The 19,090-nt window shown below is 42.4% G+C and overlaps 1 protein-coding gene across 1 annotated transcript in view; it reads left to right on the top strand.

Moving 5' to 3' along the window:
* The window catches only part of grm8b (glutamate receptor, metabotropic 8b), a 104,707-nt gene extending 96,507 nt beyond the window's left edge, over positions 1 to 8,200 (top strand). Inside the window, exons 10-11 of the mRNA XM_034880228.1 lie at positions 4,893 to 5,139; positions 7,624 to 8,200. Coding sequence (XP_034736119.1) covers positions 4,893 to 5,139; positions 7,624 to 7,673 — 297 coding nt within the window. The 3' untranslated portion in view covers positions 7,674 to 8,200. The remainder of the gene's footprint in view (positions 1 to 4,892; positions 5,140 to 7,623) is intronic.
* Positions 8,201 to 19,090: the final 10,890 nt, after the last annotated feature.

The following is a 19,090-nucleotide window of genomic DNA, read 5'->3' as shown; positions in this document are numbered from 1 at the left end:
ATGGACCAGAGTCTGGTAGGACCAGGCTAATGGACCAGAGTCTGGTAGGACCAGGCTAATGGACCAGAGTCTGATAGGGCCAGGCTAGGGTTTCTGTAAATATCCTTCACAAACATTTGCTTTCGCGAGATTGACGATGACTGCAGTGCTTTGTTTTTTCTGTAAATCTCATTTCTTTGAACTTGATGAAAGTCGTTTTTTTTTCAGTTAAGGACACTTTAGCTTCAGTCCATCAAATAACAGACGAGTGACATTACCAGCAGGAACATCCAGATTCTTTACCATTATAATAAAATATGTCTGGGTTGGAGGTTTCACTGAAGTACACCACGTACTGTGACAGAACCCATAATTTAGAAAATGATCTCTTTTTCCGCTTGAGGGAACAGTCTGTACTTTGAGAGAAAGGGCCGAATTTAACAATGTAAATATAGGACAGGGGACAGAGCCGAGACTCTGTGCTGAGTCATGATGTTGAATCATGAAACTTGATCAGCCGCAAATGGGTTCAGCAGACGGAGAACCTGGGCTGCAGTTAGGAGGTCATTGATGTCTTCCGAACTGGTAGAAAACGAGGGGATTAAATTGAATAGTCTTGTGTTTTATAACCCTAACATTTCTGTCCTGTTGCAGACGTTCAGTTTAAAGATCTGCTGCTCCAGTTTCTCTCAGGCCTCTCAGATCAGACTCCCACAGTTCTGGGCATTGAACCATTTCTGCTTTGATCGGGCAGGAAGGTGAGTCCGGGCCAAACAGACCAGGACAGCTGCACAGTCCCAGGTTTCAGCCCTCCATTAACCTCAATCTCAATTCCACCTTTAACTTTTAAAGACCTTTCCTTTATACGAACTCTGACAAATCAAGTGTGGACCTTCTCCGGAGTTTCCCCTTCACACATGTAGCACGCAACCCTAGATTGTGCATCTCAAATCTTATACCTACTGGAGAGACGCCGTTGGGTTTAGGCGAGGGATTGCGCCAGGGGGGGATTTAGTCATTTTGAGGCCTAAGGCAAACACAGGCATGGGGCACTTCACAACCCTTGTTATCTCCCTTTTCAGTCCTTATTTATCTGCGAAAAACGTGCTTGTAACTTTTCTCCAGTCTTCACTAGAGCAACCTGGGCTGACGCTGCCGGTGGGTAACTCCTCTTCATCAGTGTTAGCATCGCTAGCGCAAGCACCGGCTTCTTGCTGCTCTTTAGTAACGTTAATGTTCGTGTTGTCAGTAGCCGTCGTGAAAAAGGTTGTTACCTTTGGACGTTTTGCTAAAAACGTTCTGCTTTCTTCCCGCTTCTTCTTCTTTTTTTCAGAACCACTTCGGTAGCTTTGCTTCATTTTCCAGCCGTCTGTAGCCTCCGGCTTACAGCATGCTGAGCTGTTTGTTTACGGTAGGATAATGGAATAGTCCAATGTAGTAGGGACCGGGGGGAGTTCCTCATCATGAATTAAACAATTGGATAGCACTTTAGCGTATCACTGTTTAGAGATATGATTAATTGGTGAAAAGTAAGACAATAAATCGTAACCATAAGTTTACGAGGCGTTTTTACGGGGCCCCTGGTAGCTTAGGGGCCAAGGCAATTGCAGACCATTGCCTAATGGTAAGTCCGCCTCTGGATGGTGCCTGGGTAGAGCGGGCAGGACGTTGGACCTGATGCAGATGACACTGCGGTCACGTAGTCTGTTCGTAATTTGCTCATAAACAACCGAGTCTCATGCCGTTACTTGAATTTATATTTTAATTGAATTTCCTTGAATTTAGACGATCTACTGTAGTCGTCGACCCTCACCGACAGAAGTTCCTGGATTTCATTTTGCATTGGCATCTTCTTCTTTGCCTTTGGATGTTGGTGTTTCTTCTGGTTTTTTGCGCCAGCCGCATGATAGAAACTCCATCAGCGCGCCCTCTCGATCGCTGCTCTACGGAGAGGTTGTCCATGGGTCAGCCCTCCACCTCTTCCTCTTTTTCCTCTTCCCTTTACTCTTCATCAGCCTCCTCTGTCCTTCACACTCTGTGCCACTTGGTATCGTGATAACAGCTTGTGTCGGAGAGAGGCCACATTAATCACTTCAGGGCTTGTGTTTTTCTCTCAGGCACACAAACGACTTGATGCCTCGCTGTTCGTCATACATTTTCCTAATGATTCTTTGATGCGTTGCTGGAATCACCGGTGTGTTTTTGGGGCTCTCGGGGAGTGGAAACTCGCCATCTGTCCCCATGTTTTCCTTCCTCTTCCTCCCTCTCTGTTTCTGGTGGCTGAGCGGAGCCCCGCTGAGGATTCCCCACCGGCCGTCTGACACTAACGGGAGGCCGTTAACCCGGGGGCCTTAGCTTCTTGTACCAGCTGATTGAGCTGTGTGTGTGTGTGTGTGTGTGTGTGTGTATATATATAGATGTGTGTGGGTGTGTGTGTTTGGCTAACTTAGTGGGCTCATTATTGCTATTAGTATTATATTAGTAGTATATATTAGTAATTAAACCTAAACACCTTATGGAGGTCAAAATTGCCTGCAAGCTTCTCATGTACAGTACTATGCAACTGAAAATTGTGTAGTAGTACACAATGTAGTGATGACACAATCGTTAGTCTTTATGAATGAAGTTCCACTTCTGGGATCGCGCCATGGCATCCGGAAATGTCCATTTGGCCGGATGTCCGTTACCTACCACTTTCTTTGTGTTAGCATTTCAACCTCCGGTGGATTTCTGAGGACTATGGTTACCTGGTCCTCAGGTCTCTGCAGGGTAAATCCAGACAGCTAGCGAGACTATCTGTCCAATCTGAGTTTTTTGGCACGACTAAAACAACTTTTGATCCTACACATGTTCCACCAAAACAAGTTCCTTCCCGAGGCTGTTTAACAGCGGCACTGTGGCTCCGCTCGGCGCTTAGCGCCCCCCAACACGGGTTGTGATTGGTTTAAAGAAATGCCGATAAACCAGAATACGTTTTTTCTTCAATCCAAGAATGCTGTGTGGCGGTAGCCAGACCTTCCTCCACCACAGCGCTGTGGAGGAAGGTCTGGCAATACGAGACTGAAGTTATTCACACATTTGCATTGCAGTGCATGTGTGACAGGGGCTATTCTCTGCAATATGCTGAAAAACACTTGTTCTCCTCTAACTGAAACTGTTTTTAATCACTCCGTATTTCCAGTTGCTTCCATTTTCCCTCCATGTCAGTGAAACTCATCCCTTACAGATCTTTAACATTTAAAGTCCCAGAGGCTCCCCTCCCTGATTCAAAAACCTTCGACTGAAAGCAATTGATGTTTTTATTGATCCACAAAAAAAAAAAACTGCAAGTGAAAACCGCTGCCAAACATTCACCGCTTTGACTTTCCCACCAGTCAGCTGCAGAGTAAAAACTCTAAACGACGCCTGGTTACGTGCCAGCGTACATCGGCCCGAGGAGACGAGACCATCAGCCAGAACCGCTAACCACTAGATTGATTCCAGTAAATGAGCCAAGCAGTCGACCATCTGTTTGTTTTAATGAACACTTTTGGAATGATTCCTTCAGATTATCAGGTTTATGTGCAGGTAGAGGAGGGAAGAGAGGTTTCCATTGGTTTAATGTAGTAACAGTTAAACAAGTATTGTACTTAACCCTCATGTTGTCCTGGGGTCAAATTTGACCCGTTTCCAAGTTTTTTTGAATATCAGAAATATGAGAGGTCGAAAATGGCGGACAAGGCAAAAGGTCTTGGAAAAAGTGACAAAAACTATATTCAAAAACACTGGAAGTAAGCGTCAAAAACTTTGGAAAACCCGGCTAAAATGTTGAAAAAGTGACAAAACGTCAACAAATGAGACAATGGAAGGTAAAAACTATTAAAATGTTGAAAATAAATAAATAATAGCTTAAAACTTTCTATGAAAAGCAACAAAACACTGAGATAGGGACACCAAAAGTGTTATTTTTTCATGTTGAGGGAAACAACACACGGGTTAAGTACAATTTTGAGGTTCCTGGTGCATTTTCTGCGACTTTATACTTTCTCAGAGGAAAAAAAAACCTGTATCTCCAGATGTGATGAGAAAAACTCTCGTCCTTCTTAAGATAAACAGAGTCTGTAAAAGCCTCTTGGACCAGGTAGAAAATGCATCGTCACGACGTTTTTGATCACCTACGACACCTTTAAGATGCCATTAAAGTCAAAGTCAAAGTACTTTCTATGGTCTCTGTTTATGGGACATTGAGTAACTTACTTTGCTGCAAGAGTTACACACACACCTACAAGCACAGGGTTAAAAAAATTAGAAGACAAATGTACAGTCAACATATGGGAGCCTGTGCAAATTGCAGATTTACAATTTTCTATACTAAATAAGATAACAGCCATACTTCAATACAAAAAAACACAATTTCATTCATACTTTTCATCCATCACAGTCACAGAAATACATTAAAAACATGAATCGCTGCTCATTAACGACTTTTACTGCGAGAGGGACAAACGAGTGCTTACACCTGTTATATTTAGAGGAACCCTGTCCCTCTTTCCTGAGTTCAACAGCTCAAACTGTGAAAACCAAACATGACAGACATCAGACAGTGTGGTCTTAGCCGGCCTGGTTGTTGCCTGTTCAAAAAGCTCCTGCGGGTTGAGGGGTGCAGGTGTTCCCATAATTAACTTCACCTGCCGTCTTAACCAGATTAAAAATCTGGGTTTTAGATCTTACTGTCAAATTCCCCAACCAGCTGGTAACACCATGCCAAAGATCTGACTCTACTGTTGCTCTATGGAGAACTAGAACTGGACTTTACAGCATTTAAGAGCTATAGAGTTTGGGATGGTTAAAGACTGGGTCCTGCTTTCTACCCCCCCCCCCCCCCCCCCCCCCCCCCCCCCCCCCCCCCCCCCCCCCCCCCCCCCCCCCCCCAGATGTACATCCAGACGGCCACGCTGACCGTGTCCCTCAGCCTCAGCGCCTCCGTCTCCCTGGGCATGCTCTACATGCCCAAGGTCTACATCATCATCTTCCACCCCGAGCAGAACGTCCCCAAACGCAAACGCAGCTTCAAGGCCATCGTCACCGTGGCAACCATGACCAGCAAGCTGTCGCAGCTGGCGGCCGAGCGGCCCAACGGCGAGGTGAAGACGGAGCTGTGCGAGGGCGTGGAGGCCAGCGGTGAGTGGGACCAACTCGATGGGTTGTTGGATTTAATTAATTGTTTTTATTTAATTTTAAATTCCTTTATTAGTCCCACAAGGGGAAATTACAATTATACACTCTGTTGTTATTACACACACACACACACACACACACACATACACACACACAAACACACACACACACACACAGGTCCTACACATGCACTAAATGTTTGGCATGTCAGACAAAGGTGCCCCGAGCAGTTGGGGGTTCGGTGCCTTGAGGTTCAGGAGGTGAACTGGGGACTTGAACCTGCAACCTAAGTGGGCCCCGGGGACTGGTAAACTCAATGGGTTGTTGAATTTAATTAATTGTTTTATTTCATTTTAACTTCCTTTACTAGTCCCACAAGGGTAAATTACAATTATACACTCTGTTGTCACACACACACACACACACACACACACACACACACAAACAGGTCCTACACATGCACTAAATGGAGACATGTCAGGTGACAAGGCGCCCCGAGTTGGGGGTTCGGTGCCCAGGAGGTTAACTGGCACCTCTCCAGCTACCAGTCCACCACCACACAGGGACTTGAACCTGCGACCCTCCGGGTCCCGAACTAACACCACACGGAATGAGCCACTGCCACCCCGATGTAAAAGTACAGACAATCTGATTGGTTGAAAACAAACATCATGGTTTAACTCTTTTGCACTAGTGACGATAAGTTAATGTTCAGTATAGACAAACATGAACATAATAAAAACTTGTATTAAAGTATTCTAAAGTTTAGAAAAACCCAGAACCTTCTTGGTCTGAGGCCACAGGGCCAACAATTGGGCCACCACGCTGCCCCTTGGCGTCGACCCCGGCTGGTTTTTTAACCCTCGTGTCGTCTTCACGCCAAAATTAAAAATCAACAATTTTGTTGACGCTTGTTATCGATGTTTTTAACTTTTTCTTACTCTTTTGTCCCTTTTTTTTGACGTTTTCAACACTACGTAACACTTATTAACTTTAGTCTTACAGTTATTTTTTGAATTTATGGTCAATAAACCTCATTTATAGGAAATTATACCTAATGTTTGAGTTATTAAAAGCAGAAATCAGGAATTATTTAGACTTAAATTAAAGGAATGGATGTTGATAATAATCACAGACTGGAATATGTCAACTTTTACTCAATACTATTTCAAAAACACTTCAGTTTGTTTTTCAAATGCTATAAAATTGAATAAGATGCCCCAAAATTAATGAAAGTAGAGATTTGTACTTGCCAAAGAGCGTTGGGTGGAATCAATCATGTTATTTTGGGGAATTAAAAAGAACATTGATATCGGACAACATGAGGACAACATGGGGACAACATGAGGACAACATGAGGACAACATGAGGGTTAATAAATTAGAAACGTTGAACATAATACATAATATAGTCCGATAGTGTTTGTTCACACTCAGTGGTGAGTCCGACTTTGTGAAGTTTGAAGAGCAATAACCACAACAAAAGGCACCGTGAGTTATTAACTTCTCCAAAAGTCGGCCATGTGGAGGTGAAGCGCCGCCGTCTCCGCGGTAATGAGGATTTAACAGGAAGTCGACTTGAAGTTTGTTTGGACGTCACCTGAGACCAGATCTGATGAAAAGTGTTTACAGCTCCGAGTTTCACTTCAAAGCGGCATCTCGGCCCATCAGCAGTTTGTTTGTTTACTCGTGGAGATGTGCTGACTCAACCCATGAGCCTAATCTAACAGGCAGCAGCTCCCGGGTCGGGTTCCCCGTCTCCACCAGACCCAGAGAGGGGCTCCCTGAGCCTCGTTTACCCTGCAGAGGGTTCGCTGTGGGGGGACCAAGTCTCCACAGATCATCGTTTTTACATTTAGTTTGAATGCCCATGATCCCCAGAGGATGAACCCCCAAATCAATTGGTGACCCTTGTGTTGTCTTCCCGTCAAAGTTGAAAATCCCAACTTTTGTTGACGCTTTACAAAGTTTTTTAAGTTTTTCTTACGTTTTCTTTTTTTATGTTTTTGTCTCTTTTTCAACACTTTTGACACTTTTTTACTTGAATGTTTGTCACTTTTTTTACATTTTCATCCCTTAGTAACACTAACTTAATAACTTTTAAGTTTAAGTTAAGTTTTACAGTTATTTTTGGAATTAATGATCAATAAACCTCATCTATAGGAAATTATAGCTAATGTTTGAGTTAGAAAAGCAGAAATTAGGAATAATTGAGACTAAAATTAAAGGAATGGATGTTGATGATAATCACAGACTGGAATATGTCAACTTTTACTCAATACTATTTCAAAAACACTTCAATTTTCTTTTTCAAATGCTATAAAATTGAATAAGAGGCCCCGAAATTAATGAAAGTAGAGATGTGTACTTGCCAAAGATCAAGTGTGAAATCAATCATGTTATTTTGGGGGAGTTAAACTCTTGAACTCCGGGGGATTGAAGCCAAGTCTCACTTAACCAATCCGCTGTTTTGCTCTCCTCACCTCAGTGCCGCCGACGAAAACCACCTACGTCAGCTACACCAACCACGCCATGTGAAGAAAACGCCGGCTTCAACACCAGGACGTCACGGGGACATTTAGAAAAGAAGCAGATTTCTGCCACAAGTCATCGTGTGGTGCTCGGAGCAACGCGAAGGATCCGGAGGAGGGAGGATTTGAACCATCACATCTGTGCTGGTGTTATGTTTACAGACAGCGGGGGAACAGGTGGAACCATAAAAACCACCAGAGAGGCCACGAGGGAAGCAGGAGGGAGGACGGGAACCCTGAAAGTAAAACAAAAACAAAAAACAAGTGTTTCAGAGATAATTGTGGGGACCAATCATATCTGTTGTAATTCTAATTGTGCGTTTAAAAAGAAAAAAAAAAAAAAAAAAAAATCGTGGTTGTGAAAATTCCTTGTCGTCCGTCCGTCCGTCCGTCGACCTGCATCACGAGACGAGTCCGTCGCTGTTTTTTCGGCTAAACTGATTTTGGTTGTGACGTGTCTAAATGCCATGGTTGACTTGAAGCATGCCCGTTTTTTATACAAATGATCTATTTATAATAAAGGAATGTTTCACACGTTGGTGCCATGTTTGGGTCTGTTTAAGGGGGGAAAGGGTTTGGATGAGAGAGTTACGGTTGCGTTGTTGTGTTTTCGGGGTTTTGGTGTCTTCTTCATTTCCCCGTCAGTCAGTCGGAAGCGTTGGTGCTGCGAAGATGTCGTTGATCCGGACACGTGAGACTCTTCTGGACACGAGGTAGGTGTTCTCCTCCCCTTCCGCTATCTCCACTATTATATTTGCAAAGGGCACCAACGGACGCCGCTCAAATGCCTCTGGGCGCAGTTGGATAGTCCTTCAGCCAATCAGAGCAACGATCCAGGTGATGTAACAGCATCAGCGGGTCGCTGCGCTTCGGTGGCCGCCATGTTGAATTGTAAGCAAATCTATCGTCATCATGGAAAGCCCGCTTCAAGCCGGTTGTGATTGGTGCTCTTGGCCGGGCTGACTTGCAGATTAATTTTCAAATTTACCAGGGGTTTGTCAGCGTTTTCCCTGGCTAACATATTATTAGATAATATAAATCAGCCTGTTTGGCAGCACGGTGGCTAAGTGGTTCACAGCATCACAGCAAGAAGGTTCTGGGCTCCAGACCCAGGTCCGGATTTGCCTTTCTGTGTGGAGTTTGGATGTTGTTTGCGTTGGTTTCTTCCAGGTGCTCCGGTTTCTTCCCACCATAAAGATGTGCATGCTTGGTAGGACTACAGTTAAAAAATAGCAAATTAGATCAAATTGGCGCATTCACAGAAATGTTGATTAATGTGCATTGTCCTAATCAAATATTTAAAATATTCTATTTGTGGAGAAACAACCCATTGATGATAGGCTTACAGGCCTATAGGTAAGGTAGCCATCCACAGATCCAGTTCATCATAAAGATTCACTCTGCCACATGTGTGTTTAACATTAAAACATGATTTATAAAATCATGGCAACATTTATTATTTTATTGGCTTAGTTTTATGCACTAAAAAGATACGTATAGAGGCTTTAGGCCCAGTATTGCAGGCCCAGTTTAATATGAAACTTTATTTTATACAAACTATGTAGTTGGGGGTGTAGTAAGAGGATCCTTGGCTTAAAAAGCCCCGTGCTGCAGAGAACTTCTTCCACCACTTAATAACTTAGCAAACACTACACCTCCCATGATGAAGCTGCAGAGCAGGAAAAGAACGCGGTTCGACCTTAAACATCATACAAAGTCTGGCAGGAAGCTCCCACTGTGCGCCTCATTAAAGAACTTATAGAAAATAAAAAAAAGACAGTTGATGTGATCGATGCGTGCTGTGGAACGGGAGTCCGGATCAATAGGAGCCGCCAGAGAGAACTCACCATGCATGTAATGAATATTTCTGCATCTCCTGGCGGAGAAGAAGAACAAGGACGAGAACAGCTAGAGTCTGAGCGATGAAGCCCAGTTGGGCATCCTGCTTTTATTTCCCCAGATGCCGAAAAATACTGAAGAAGAAATTCTCCAAATCTTTATGTCTTTTTATCTGTTTGACCAGGTTGTTTCTGTCCTCGAGCCTTCGCTCTCTCCCACTTTCAGCTCTCAGGTAAGAGTTTGTAGTTAGACTTGTGTTCATCTGACGAAATGTTTTGCATCGTTTCAGGTGTTTTTGTAAGATTGTGCTTCTGAGAATATAAGAAATCAACAGTGGGGGAAAGTTATAAGTAGATTTACTCAAGTACTGGACTTAAAGATGTGGAATTTTCTGCCACTAGGCGACTTTTAACCCTTGTGTTGTCCTCGGGTCAAATTTGAGCCGTTTTTTATTTTTTATTTTTAATATCAGGAACTCGGCTTTCTTTCAACAATATTGCCTAAAAATAACATGGATGCCATACAATGTTTTTCAGGTAAAATAAATGATTACTTTCACTGAATTTGGGGTGTTTTATTGAATTGTATGGCATTTTAAAAAAAGTGACCAAATCCTCGGAAAAAATGACAAAAAAGAGACAAGCGGTGAAAATAAACGAGAATTGTTTTCTTTATAATGTGATAAAAATTAGGTTTATTGGCTATGAATTAAGAAAAAAACAAACAGCAAAAACATAGGAAAAAGCACCAGAAGCTGATGGTTGATGGGAAGACAACACAAGGGTTAATAAAAACGATAACAAAAAACTGATAAATGCCGTCATACAGCTTCTCCTGGTTAGGTTAATTCGTCAGTGTTCTTTGTTCTTGGAGGTTTTTACTGGGAGTTGAATTATCTTCAAGTCTCCACCTCTCTAAAACAATTGGATCCGCTGAATAAAACTGGTTTAAATGCTGAATAAAGCAGATTCAAGTTAAAAATCTGTGTTTCTCTGATGCTGTTGGACTCGTCTGCTGCTAACGTTTGCTTGGTCTCGCGTTGCCAGATTGTCCTCCACAGCGCCCTGGAAGAGGGTCTGGCAGGACCACGCCAGTGTCTGGCAAGTTACTTTACTTTTTACTTTTTACTACAGTTACTTCTTCCATAAGGTGACTAAATTAGATACCCAGTTACAAATTATAAAAGTCAATAATGCGTTACTTTTTTTGCGTTTTTTTTTTATTTTTTATGATGAATCTGAATATTTTAAAGAAAAGGACACTTAATACAACACATTATTAAAAGGAACTGTACACACAACATATAAACTCGTTTATATAAACTATAAACGCCCCCATTCAGTTGCCATGTAGAAATAATATGCGTGTCTCCATTTCAAACATCACTGCAGGTTGATTGTGGCCGACAACGCTGTCGTGGTTAGCTCGCCGAAACTCTACTGCCGAAGTTGCTGGCTGGCTACGCAACGTTAGCTATATCCGCTAGCATCCGTACAGGCTAAATATAGCCAGTTAGCTTTGTGTGTAACGTAACAAAAACCCACCCATCTCATTGGAGCGAAGCTTACTATTTCATTCAATACAATTATGGTACAAAAGGTTCACTAACGCCACATGTATGATGTTGACAACATGGACGCACATATAGGCAACACCAAAGGCAGTCGTAATATTTACCTAGCAGGCTAGGCTAACGCTGTTGTGCTAACATCCGGGCGGCGTAGCGTTAGCTAGCTGTCTGAACTTGTGAAAAGCCGAACAACATCCCCCGTCTAAGCTATGTTTCACTTTTCCCTCCATTATTATTATAAATATAATAAAGTCACATGGACTTGGTCGAGACCATAGACTGTTAATATTAAAAGAGCAGAAGCCACATTAGGGCCAGACCAGTGGTAAATACAACGCAGGCTGCTCTGTTTGCTCACCAACGTGACGTCACGCAATGCATTGTGGGGGGAAAAAGGAAACACTGTAAATAGTGCCTACTTTTCGTATTATATTCAGTTTTGCGATATCCAACACCATCAAATTCAATGGATAACAGTTCAAATATTTACTACCAACAAGCAAATTGCACAAATTAGTTGCAAAACTAACCCTGCAACATGGGCTTTAAGCACTTTATCACTATGGTGCCTCTGAGCAACTCTTGCAGGAACAAACAAGGCTCCACCATCAGCATTGCATCCAGATCTTTTAATACATCAACGGTCGTGACACACACCTACACCACGCCCGTAGTTCCTCACCGGACCCTGAAAGCATTTCTTGAAACATTGCAAGATTGATTTTCATGCGATATGTGGTCCCGCCAGAATCCATCTGTCCTACCAGCCAGGCAGGAAGGGGAAAAGTTAACACGCTCAACAGTAGTTTCATACACTGGTTCTAAAACAGTGGGGCCCCTAAGTTCCCTAAAAGAGAAAGTCGCTCCCAGAGAGCATCAATCCACCCAGTAACAATAATGCATACTAATCATCAGCACTCGCTGTCTGCAACGTTGGGCTCAGCACAGAGAGAAGAACCGTGGGAACCAGAGTTGTGACAGACGGCTTCGAAGAGGAAGAAATCAGCCGAGCACGTTGGCAGAAGACGCTGGGTTGTGTTTATGAAGTGACTGCCAGGAAGTAGTCAGCGCCAGGGTGGACACTGCCAAAATAATCAGCAAATATAAAATAAAATGAAGCCCACTGATGAGACCGAGAATCCGAATTAGAATAAAAAGACAGACTGCTCATTTACATCACTGCTCTAAAGGGGGAAAGTCAACCAAGACTACAATTACAGCCCTGTGAACATTCATAATAAATGTTTTAGTGTATGCCTCCATGTTTAAGTGTGTTGTTGGAGCCATTACAACACTTTGTTTATGTTAATGTATGTAATCTGCAGCTTTATGTCTGAGCAGTGCCTGTGAGGGCATAAAGGGAATCAGGTACAGGTGGAGGAACGAGGGAAGCCTTTCTTTTCACTGTCAGTCGTGTCAGTTTGAATTGAATTGTTTGACAAGGAAATCAATGGAACTGAAGCTGAAATGAAATGGACTAATGATTGTGCGACGGTGAGCAGGCCGTTAAGGGAAATAAATGGGACATTGCACCGAAAAGCAGACAGATTGTGGACATCGATTATTGGCACGCAAGTTCTCCCCTGATCCCAGCTCACTGGACTAATGTAGGAGTTAATAAAAGACTACATGCCTGATGTGTCATTTTTGCGGAAGTTCTACTTCTACTACACTTTAAAATACTGTGTTGCAGCGTTGTACTCAAGACCACCTTACAACTCCGTCCCAGCCCCGGCAGTCAGTTTGTTTAGTAGAAACAAAATAAAACATCCGGTTCATTTTCAAAATAAAATAGACCATGCTCATGGCGGATCATATCTCCCTGCACTACACCTTGAAAGCACAGCACAGAGCTGTGTCCCCTCTGGTCCTCTGGATGGTCTGGATGGTTTTGTGGTTTCATTCTACATGAATTTGCGAGATCTCGTGGGTCCTTGAGAGTTCAGCTGTCAGTCATGGTTCAGCCACAAATCCGGACCTGGTGGGTGTTAACGGATGGTGGAGCACGGAGCCGATCCGCAGCCATTCCACAGTTGGTGGAAATCCAGGGTCAGCCAGACCTTCATCCACAGCACAGCAAAGGAGGGTCTGTCAAGTCCACACAGCAATGATGGGAGAAAAACGTGCTCTGGTTTATTGGCATTTCTTTAAGCCAATCGCAATCGTCTTGGGAGGCGCTAACAGGAAAATCCGATGGACAGATAGTCTATCTAGCTGTCTGGATTTACCCTACAAAGATCTGAGGACCAGGTAACCATAGTCCTCAGAAAGCCACCGGAGTTTAGAACGTCAACACAAAGAAAGAGGAAAGAAAAGGACATCTGGCAGAATTTTCACTTCGTGAACAAATGCCGGATATGAAACGTCATCGACATAGACTAAAACTGCAAAGACTTTCTTCCCCTTAAAAAATGCTCATAAATGTTGTTTGTTCAAGCTGAAATCATGAACTCTATTTACGTTTCTAGTAGCAGCGGCCTCCAGCTGCCGTAGTGGTCATGATGGGTGCAAAGCAGAAAGAAAGGTGATGTTTCATTTTCCACACAAGGCGACAGGTTGGAGAGGTTCACCCGGCAGGGCAGGGGTTTGAGTGCTGTTAAAAAATAAAAGTAAAGGGAGAGTTATTTTTTGAATATTAACTAACAGCGAGTTAGCGTTCAGCGTCTGTAACCACAAAGTTTTTAGTTTTTGTGCCTAAACATAATCAATCTGCGACCACGTTGAAGACGCATTTTCAAGCATGACCTTATGGTTGAAAACCCTGACCAAAGTTCTCTGGTTTAGATACAACGTCGTCTTTCCGCAAACAATGGGGACCTTTTTAGGAAAAGCTCCTGTAGTCGTATTAGAAAATAGGAACAAACAACCGATGTGGTTTGGAGGACCTCAGTGATATTGCATGTGGTATTCCCCTCTCTCGGCTACATTATTAGCAAATAAAATTTTCATTTACTGTACCTAAGTAATATTTTTTAGTACTTACACCTAAAGCACCCATATTATGCTCATTTTCAGGTTCATAATTGTATTTTGAGGTTGTACCAGAATGGGTTTACATGGTTTCCTTTTCAAAAAACACCATATTTTTGTTGTACTGCACATTGCTACAGATCCTTTTTTCACCCTGTGTGTTTGGGTCTCTGTTTTAGCTCCAGAGTGAGACATCTCCCTTCTATCCTATCTTTGTTGGGAGTCGCACATGCTCAGTAGCTCGGTAAGATCCCATCAGCTAGATAACTCTTTCTCCAGCTTTGGTCAGTCCAAGGCAGGATTAGCTGGGAGACTTCTTCTAGACCAGGGACACTTGTGGAACACCTGTACAACAGGGACAGGAAGTAGAACAGGGACAGGAGGTAGTTCTTTTGGAGATCATGGTCAACTAGTGGCTGTTGTAGCAGTTTTTTGTTTTTTTGCCATTGAGAACGAGCTAGCATGTGCTACGGTTAGCCACCTCGTCTCTAGTGACGTAGAAAGCCGTGCAGATGTTGAACAGCTCACCTAGAGCCTGAAGTCAGAGGACGTTCAGAAACCGGGTCTCACTCAAAACAGCATGGATGGTTATTTTTCCTAAGTTTCTATGCGTTTGGAAGCACCAGAGACACAAAATATATTAAAGTGCCCAAAATATGGGCACTTTAAAAAAGGATCTTAATACTTTTATATCTCTTTCTATAACCTAATACAACAATAACACACACACATACACTCTCTCTCGGCATCTTATCTTCAGTAATACAGTCGGCACCGGCGGGGAATCCTGCGAAATCAGCTTAATTGGCTCTTTGACAGACTCACTGTAGGTTTTTCTCATTACTAAGCACTTTCATCCAGCCGCTGTAGGTGGCCCCGGGGCCAATTACTTTCTGAGAGTTAACAATGTTTTAATGAATCTGCATTTGCAGAGAGGAGGAGGAGGATGTGAGGAGCCGCCGATTGATTCAAAATGGGCTTCTGTCGTAAGTAAACGTCTGTTAGCGTCATGCAGAAATGCTAAAGTGTTCCATTTTATGTGATTGACTGACGTCAGTTTGAGGCACAGAGTTCAGAGTTTCAGTTTTAACATGAATATGTCCTTCAGTCACATTAACATCAATATTAAATGATCTCTATTAGCAGCGGGACACTCAGATGTACAATACGTAAATCTGTGAACGTAGCGTTATGAGCACCATGGCTGTGATATATTAGCTTACGTCGTAGTTAACAAGCCTCCAGTATACCGTCCTGCAGCAGGCCAATATACTGTAAATTGCGAGCATTTAAAAGCGCCATAGAATGAAAGCATTACGTACTTGTGCTATGATACGTCTGAGTGCAGACTGGGATATTCCCATTCCTATGACTGTTGAATGAATGATCCTGATGCCAGTATATGTAATGGAGCAAAGAGTTTAACAACGCTGAGTTGGCGATTCATTGTCACCTTTGGTTTCTTCCAGTAACTTTAATGTTGCATGGCCGCTTAATCTATAATGCTCAAGGATTTACACCGCTGAAAAAGTGTGATCCTGGGGTAAAAATCCTTTCAGCTCGTCTGCTTGACTCGCTCTGACGACTGCTGCCATTTCACCAGGAGGCATGTGCGAGGAAACCCACTTACGCCTGGTTTACGCATGCTTTTATGAGTACATACCACAGAATCCATAATTAGGCTCACTGAACGCTTCCAATCCGATCTCTTAATGGGAAACTCCCACTTTCCCTTTCTACATCCTATGAATGCATATGCATGACAGAGGAAGCACAATTTGCCATTTTTAATCCCCGTGACAGGAAGTCTGCTTTCACCTCAGTGCGGTCTGTTTGGACAATACATTTCTCGGCATGCTTTTACGTGCACGTTGCAAAATAAATACTCCTGAAGTGGGCGCAGAAGCGTTGAAGCGAGTCTGTGACCAGCTTCAGTCAATAAACCTCCAGTGCTTTGGTCTTTTTATTCAGTCTTGACTTTGCTGGTTGTTGGAGTTAATAGAACAATCACAAAGGTTATTATTTATTATCTATAAATGGGAAATAAATACAATGTAGGATTGCAACAGAATCATATCATATTTGTTCCAACAAAGAGTCACAATGAAATCAATTTATATAGTGACATATTAAACACAACAATATGTAGGGACAATGTAGAGCAAGCTGGTTATTTTTGCAGATTTGAACCACGACAGGGAAAAACACCATATCATTTCATATAGTATGCACGAGAAGTTATTATCTATAAAGGATTATCTAAATATCTATTAATCCATTGTCAATTGACTAATCTTTTCAGATGTAGTGTTTAACACTCTTTGCATGTGTTTGTTTGCAGATATCTGTATTTTCTTTAAGACGCTAAAGCTGTGCGAGAGATGTAGTGAAGTACTCGAGATCGGTCTTGGTCTTGAGGTCTGTGTCAAGACCAAGACCGAGACAGTTTTTGAAGATCTAGATCTCGGGATCACCTGCATTTTCTTTCGGTCTTGTCTTTTTTATTTTAGCTCGATTCATTTAATAAGGCTTTTTTTTTTTTTTTTTTATGGGAATGTGGATCTTTAAGGTCAATTTGAGGAGTGACCATGCAGTGTGGGACTCACACTGGTCTCGGTCTTGATACATTCTGGTCTTGGGGATGACTTGGTCTCAGGTTAGGTGGTCTGGTAACAATATTTTCTTTGAGATGTAGTCGAGTAAAAGTTTAAAGTGGAAACCTTAAATTTGTACTTAAATACAGTACTGAGTACATGCAGTCCACCGCGATCTGTTATAAATACTCAGTGGGAAACCCTGATGGGGTTTGTGAAACAGTGTAATAACCCTTTAGGTGAGAGAGCTTCTATCAAAACCTCCAGACTGCTGATTGAAGCATCTTCAGGAATCCATATTTATTGTAACACGAGTCCAGCTGCTTTAATCGGCCTTGGTATGAGAATATAAATATAAATAATGCTCCTGTTCCCGTCATATTGTCAGCTGATTTCACAACTGGCCACAATCCAGCTGATGGATTCTGACGCACGAACAGAGCGTTTTTTTTTTTACCTTTCAGCGATCGATGCCGGTCTGTGTGCATGTGTGCGTGTCTGAGGTCTTAATTGGCTGCAGCTGGTTCGGTCCTAGGTGGTCTCTGAACTGCAGCAACACATTCAGCGCTAGTGGTTTAGAGAATGGTCGGTTAGCTCACTAAATGCCTGCTCTTGTGGGAATTACTAGAACTGTTGGGACCTTGTAAGTAACAGAGGGTGGTCTAGACCTTCTCCATCAAGTTTCTAAAGATGTTATGAATGGATACTATAAATGAAAATTGAAGTAAAATGGAAACTTCCCCGATTCTTTTTCAGAAAGAACAAAATAAGAAGCCTCGCTTTTTCTTCTGACACAATAAATGTGAAATGAGACACGAGACATGAGTGGTTAAAAATACACGGCAGTTAATAAATAATTAGGGTATTATTACAGTATACACTCTGAAAACCAAACTGTTCAGCAATATAATAACTCAAATTGGGTTGTTTGTCCTGCTTTGAAAGGCCTGAAGTTAGAATTTTAAACAAAGCTGTAAAAAAGTGAATCCCAAAGAGCTGAGTCTGCATGTCCCACTCCTGATTTACGACCTGAGCCAACTGCGGACTAAAGTTTCATCTTATTTTTTTTAACCTGAACTCAAAATGCCATCTGTGATACAGAGACTCTTAAAACTGTCCAGAAACTACAAATCCCAGAACCCACACACACACACACCCTCTCCTAAAATAAAAGAACTACACTTGCAACAGCTTGTCTGTTTGTGTCTCTCAAATGAAACTGCTCTCACACACCACGTTTATTTATAGGTAAACACTTCTTCACACATCGGTGTAGGCGTGCGCTCGCGGCGATCTTTTTTTACATATTAAACATGTTCAGATCACTCACTGGGACTCTTGTGTGATGCAAACATGTAGATCAGATGGCTGATTAGCATGTGAGATCTTCTGTTTATATCTCGCAGGTGTCTGTTGACTATTTAAAAACCGCACAAGGAAAACAAATAGATTAAATACATAGATCTCTTTTTCCAAACTCATACATACAGTATGTACATCAGCATGAAGAAGTCATTTGTATTCATTCCACTTATTTAATATGAGAATAGTAGATAGTTGTAGCTAGTTGAGTCCTAAAACACAGGGCTTTCGAGCAAGGGAGCGGAGTTTGTTTCCTAGAAGTTAGGGGACTACACAATACTTTCATCTGGGAAATGGGTGTCCATGTCCTGGAAGTACAACTAGTTAAAGGTCCCTTGACAAGGTGCTCTTCGGATGCTTTTATATAGACCTTAGTGGTCCCTAATACTGTATCTGAAGTCTTTTATATAGACCTTAGTGGTCCCCTAATACTGTATCTGAAGTCTCTTTTATATAGACCTTAGTGGTCCCCTAATACTGTATCTGAAGTCTCTTTTATATAGACCTTAGTGGTCCCCTTATACTGAATCTGAAGTCTCTTTATATAGACCTTAGTAGTCCCTAATACTGTATCTGAAGTCTTTTATATAGACCTTAGTGGTCCCCTAATACTGTATCTGAAGTCTCTTTTATATAGACCTTAGTGGTCCCCTAATACTGTATCTGAAGTCTCTTTTATATAGACCTTAGTGGTCCCTAATACTGAATCTGAAGTCTCTTTATATAGACCTTAGTAGTCCCTAATAATGTATCTGAAGTCTCTTTACAGCCACTAGAGCTTTCTGTATGTGCCATTTCTGAGTTTGTAGCTATTGAAGAGGGGGGGGGGGGTCTTGACCAACTGCGACTTTGCTCGTTTGAAAGCCATGATGTCTCTCTCTTATGGGTTGGCCAAATTCTCTGGGTGGGAAAAGCAGAGAAAGGGGAGGTAATAAAGCTGCCTTGCCTTGCCTTACCAAGTACATTACTTGAGCCAATGTACGTTGAGTATACATTTTTTTTGCATTAATATGCGTTCCCCCAGCCTGCCTATGGTCCCCAGTGGTTAGAAATGTTGATAGGTGTAAACCGAGCCCTGGGTGTTTTAAA

Source organism: Etheostoma cragini, chromosome 8, assembly GCF_013103735.1.
Source record: "Etheostoma cragini isolate CJK2018 chromosome 8, CSU_Ecrag_1.0, whole genome shotgun sequence".
Lineage (NCBI taxonomy): Eukaryota > Metazoa > Chordata > Actinopteri > Perciformes > Percidae > Etheostoma > Etheostoma cragini.
The sequence above is the reverse complement of the archived record's forward strand: the minus strand, read 5'-3'. Positions and strand labels throughout refer to the sequence as shown.